Raw genomic sequence first — 5,530 nt, forward strand, 5'->3', positions numbered from 1 at the left:
AGATACTTAAACTGAATTACAACAGAATACTGGAATTGGAATGTTGTGTCAAATATTTAATCAGCTAACATAGTTTTTACTGCTGTGATCCAACTCTTTCCTAATTTACCCATTTCTTTATATTTGGATATTAAGGAAATTGAAGATCGGCATATCTGCAGGCACTAAACTTTGATATAGATATTAATAGGTGTCTTTTTGGATGCTTGTTTATTGAAAGATTCATATTACACCCCACTCAGCCATTTAGGGAGCAACCATTTCCAAAGTTATTTTTGATAAATCGGTGATGCTCTTAAGAAGCAACTGCTGAGTGATAGCAATTAGAAAGGAGTGAAGATGGAAAAGTTGAAAACTGGACAGATTTGGGTGAGCATATTGGGAAAGATAGTATATAAAGTTGCTGCCAATACTATCAAGTATATGAGAATTAAGTGCTCTGTATATTATACAAGATTTCATTGTTTAGTCTTATTCAATGTTGCACTAATAATGTCAGCTGATTTTAGTAAGGCAATACAAGTTCCCTTCCTGCAAAACTAAAATGTTACATAGGTTCCCTATTTCAGTACGGTTATTGTTGAACTGTAGCTTTCAATAGAATGACCAGTGTTGAAGGATGCTGGGAGTTATAATTTAATTATATGTAGAGAGTCACGAGTTTCCCATGTCTTAAACTAGGCTAAAAAATGGAGTTTACTTTCATAAGCTTTGTCAATGGTTACAAATTAAATGTCTTTAAAAGAGAGAGAAAACTGAGGATGAAGCAATGATTGGTTGTTATAACTCTGCTACTCCTAAATCAGAGCGACAGAGCTTGAGATATTACAGAAGAGACTCTACTTAATCTTATACCTTCCTTGTATCCGTAAAATGTTTGTTTTACCACTGACAGAAAAAGATTGCTGGATTCAAAGGGATTTTGAATAACCTGTGTATACAAATTAATACCTAGTTAAAAACCTAAAAAAATATTCTGCTTCTGCTTGAACTAATGTGCTAATATAACTTGCTAATATAACGGATTCTTTTCACTGTTGCAATCTCAGAGGCCATCTCATCTTTCAACTGTTTATACAGAGTCAGATGATTCACTGTTGATTCACTTAACCCAATATTGGCTCTATTTTGTCATATAATAGTTCTTTGCAGCCCTCCCTGAGAACAGTATGCCAAGGATTTCACATTACTCTCTAGTCTGAGGTCATAAGGGAAGATGGATTGTATATATCCATCTTTTATATTTTGCATATATCCAGCTTCTGTATATTCCTTCCTGAAAATGTTAAGCTCTAGGACCTGGATGAACTAATGCACTATATCAGACATGTCAAACTCGCGACGTCATGTGATGTCGGCAACGTATCGGAGCTGTTTTGCCATTGCCGGCAATGGGGTGGGCGCGGCTCTGGTATGATGAAACTGGCCCGCGAGCCGGCAGTTTGACACCCCTGCACTATATATATACAGTCACCAAAAGTATGAAGGTCAGTGAGTGCAATTCATGGGAGAAGTTTTGAAATTCTTAAATTAACATCTGGCTACCTATGTCTGAGCCATGCCAATAATGATGAAATCAGTCATGTGGTGGCACCTAGTGGTCAATTTAACCTAGGATCCTGGGGGCACAAGTATTTTGAAAATAAACTGTGGCAATCTTAATGCCTTTCTGACAGCAAAGTTATAAAAAGATAATGGCAACCAAATTCAGGATCTCCTTGATTCCTTTCCCTGACCATGGATCCTCTAGGTTCAGGCTCTCTGCTCCATTCCTTGCCAGTCACTTGTCACCTAGAAGCAATTACTGCCAAACATATAAGATAGCCCTTCATTCTGTCTACCTGCACTGGATTCTTTTGTGCATCTTTCTTCTGAAGCCAACATGCCTACTTACAGGCATTTCTAAGGATTTTTAGCCTTCTTTGCAAGTACCTGAACTGGGCAGCTGGCAGGGCATTGCAGAGAAACAAATTGTGATCTTGATAGACACATGATACATGTTTCTGTTTCAGCGCAGGTCATTGTTTCACAAGGAGGCTGACTGAGAATGGAAGAGACCACCTTGAAGATAGTACTAGTGGAACAAAGAACGGAGACCAATGAGAAATTAAACTATAATGGAAAAAATAATATCTCATCAAACAGGTATGTAATTTATTTGTTACTAACTTATGGTCTTTGCCTTTAATGTAAGTACTAAGATCTTGCTGTTTCATGTATGATTTATTTTACAATAAAATCTGTTGAACTCAGTGGGGCTTATTTTAAACTGAATTTGCATGGGATGGGATTGCAAAACTCATTTCAAAAACATTATCCTGGATTGGAATATTCAGATCACCCAGATTATTAGCCAAATTCAAATGTCTAGTATTAATACCACTTTACAATGCCTTGGTAAGGCCACACTTGGAATACTGCATCCAGTTTTGGTCACCACGATGTAAAAAAGATGCTGAGACTCTAGAAAGAGTACAGAGAAGAGCAACAAAGATGATTAGGGGACCAACGCTAAAACATATAAGGAACGGTTGCTGGAATTGGGTATGTCTAGTTTAATGAAGAGAAGGACGAGGGGGGACATGATAGCAGTGTTCCAATATCTCAGGGGCTGCCACAAAGAAGAGGGAGTCAAGCTATTTTCCAAAGCGCCTGAAGGCAGGACAAGAAGCAACGGATGGAAACTAATCAAGGAGAGAAGCAACTTAGAACTAAGTAGAAACTTCCTGACAGTTAGAACAATTAACCAGTGGAACTACCTGCCTCCAGAAGCGGTGAATGCTCCAACACTGGAAGTTTTTAAGAAGAGACTGGACAGCCATTTGTCCGAAATGGTGTAGGATTTCCTGCCTAAGCAGGGGGTTGGACTCAATGACCTCCAAGGTCCCTTCCAACTTTATTATTATTATTATTATTATTATTATTATTATTATTATTATTATTATTATTATTATTATTATTATTATTATTATTATTACTACTACTACTACTACTACTACTACTATTACTACTACTACTATTACTACTATTACTATTATAATTACTATTACTATATACAATATGCTTTCAAAATTAATGAATGTATCAAAGGGCTTTCATGAGGCAGTCCACCTCAATTTTATGACAGTTTTTCAGAGGAGGTATTATTAAAAAACAATTTTGTAGCATTTGGAGGTGAAATAGGGTCATTGCTTGGAAAAGTGGGTAGCAATGGAAAAGATTTGTCAAAGAAGCATTTTCCAAAATACACACTGCAACCTTGTGTGAAGGTGACCATATTAATCTATGCGGTTCCTCTTTCTGTTGATAACCATTTTTCCATTCTATTTCCTATAGGAAAATTTATATGGATTACAATGCAACCACTCCTCTGGCACCAGAAGTGATTGAGACAGTTAAAGAAGCCATGTATGAAGCATGGGGCAATCCTAGCAGTTCTTATGAAGCAGGTCTGATCAAGATTATATGGAAGTGTTTTGTGAATACATCTTTTTGGGATATAAGCATGTCTAGTGGTAAAGGGGATTCTAATCTTGAAGGGTGATTGGAGTAGCAGTTAAAGGTTTATAAAAAAAACATTGAATGATGAATCATTACAGCCTCCAGTCACTTCTAGTAGTAACTATGGAAAGTAGAGATAGCCCTAGTAACATTTATATCTGAATGTTTGCTGTTAAATTATATGTACATACACATATAACTGCATTTTTTTCATTGTTTAAAAAATGATGCATGGGCAAGCTGATTGGAAAAGATGGTAGGATAGCATGCAGTGTTGCATGTTTATGTACATATAATTAAACAGCAAACATTCAGATTTTATATGTTATTAAAAAGCAATAAAATAAATTTTAAAAAGTGTGTAAAATTAGTCAAACCATCAGCCCCACCTGGGATTTACAGTTCAAAGCAGCCGCCTTTACAAAATTAGCTATGTGTTCTTAACATTTTGTAGCCATAATTGGGATGTTATAAAACCTAGCCTCATTAATACTGTTTTGGGGCAATAGTGGTTGGATAACTTTCAGAGCTGTAATTTATGTTTTGCCCAAAACAGTGGGAAGAGAAGTAGCATTTTAGCACACCTTGTTGCTAGTGTTGAGTGTTGTTTATTTAAGGAGGAAAATGCCATTTTAACATTAGTAGAACAAAGGATGGCTTAAGCCTGTCTCATTTGCGGACTGGGAAATAAAATGAAGATAATTTCATGGGTACAGGACTGAAAAGTGGTGTTGCCAGGACATCTCTGTACAATGTTTAGTTGGGAGAAAAGCCCATAATTAAAATGCACATGCCTTTAGTGTGAGGAACAAAAACCCCAGGATCTACCTTATATGATACATTTTTATGTCTTGCCTCCACAGGTCAAAGAGCAAAGAAGATCATAAATGAAGCTCGTGAAAGTCTGGCTAAAATGGTGGGAGGACGGTTCCAGGACATTATTTTCACTTCTGGAGGGACAGAAGTAAGATATTTGATGTTGTTAACACTATTNATGATTTTTTTGATCTGATTTGTACTTCTTTCTTTCTTTTTCTCCAGGCAAATAACTTAGTGATTCATACTGCAGTGAAGGATTTTATGAAAAGCAGCAAACAAAGTATTGTTGCAACAAGAGAAAACCACGAAGAAAAGACTTTAGGGACACTTCCACATATTATTATATCTTGCATTGAACATGATTCAGTTCGTCTCCCTGTAGAGCACCTGGTGAAAGAACAAAAAGCTGGTGAGCAATTGACGTTTTGTAGCTAGGACCATCAACATTTTTGATGGCACTTTTAAAATGAAGGTGAGGATGTTTCACAGAATGGCTGTTACTGTGGGCATGGCCATTCACAAAATACAAATTTAGTAGAACATGAACTTATGAGTTTCTTTACCTCACTATCTCATTTATGGTCTTAGGATTTTGTCTGTCACCCCCAGTTTACCTTTGTTGTTTCTTTACGGATAGATGAGTTTTCAGAACAAATATGCATCTGCAACTGTTAAAAATACTCTGTTTTTTAAAAAAAATACCCATGGAATCTTGCAAATCTGATTGTGCTGTACCTCTCTTCCTTATAGTTTGATGAATTGGGGCAGTTTCTGTGTGAGATGCTTCCAAATGTTATCTGGCTATTTTGGATTTAAAAATACATCTTTTTGGCTAAACAATAGTTCCTGTGTTATCTCCATCAAGACCATCTTATTTTCTGGAGGCAAAATACATGTATTTTATTCAGACATCCTAGCTTAGACTATTAAATGTAGAAGATAATGGTTATAAACTTAAAGAAGGAATGCAAAAAAAAGTTAAACAGCTTGGCCTCAAGATTACCTGCTTTGAGAGCCCCAAAAGCTCTCCCTTAACTTAGGGAGAGCGAAAATTGGGTGCTCCTCCGGAGTCCGGGAACCTCCGTCTCCCAAATGCCTTTGCTCCCTTTTTTGGGGGGGAGCGAAGCGAGTCGTTGCCTCCACCTCCGCGAATTATAGAGACTTGTGAGTAATAATAAGCGGACGGAATTGCCCGGGGATACTGGACTTT

General features: G+C 36.8%; 1 protein-coding gene across 1 annotated transcript in view; it reads left to right on the forward strand.

Annotated features, from left to right (window-relative positions):
* The first annotated feature begins 2,022 nt into the window (after nucleotides 1–2,022).
* SCLY (selenocysteine lyase) overlaps nucleotides 2,023–5,530 on the forward strand; it is a 14,540-nt gene continuing 11,032 nt past the window's right edge. The window contains exons 1-4 of the mRNA XM_015813708.1: nucleotides 2,023–2,145; nucleotides 3,337–3,449; nucleotides 4,365–4,465; nucleotides 4,543–4,742. Of these exons, the coding sequence (XP_015669194.1) occupies nucleotides 2,048–2,145; nucleotides 3,337–3,449; nucleotides 4,365–4,465; nucleotides 4,543–4,742 (512 nt within the window). The 5' untranslated portion in view covers nucleotides 2,023–2,047. The remainder of the gene's footprint in view (nucleotides 2,146–3,336; nucleotides 3,450–4,364; nucleotides 4,466–4,542; nucleotides 4,743–5,530) is intronic.

The sequence above is a fragment of the Protobothrops mucrosquamatus genome, unplaced genomic scaffold, assembly GCF_001527695.2.
Source record: "Protobothrops mucrosquamatus isolate PMUCROS unplaced genomic scaffold, P.Mucros_1.0 scaffold183, whole genome shotgun sequence".
Lineage (NCBI taxonomy): Eukaryota > Metazoa > Chordata > Lepidosauria > Squamata > Viperidae > Protobothrops > Protobothrops mucrosquamatus.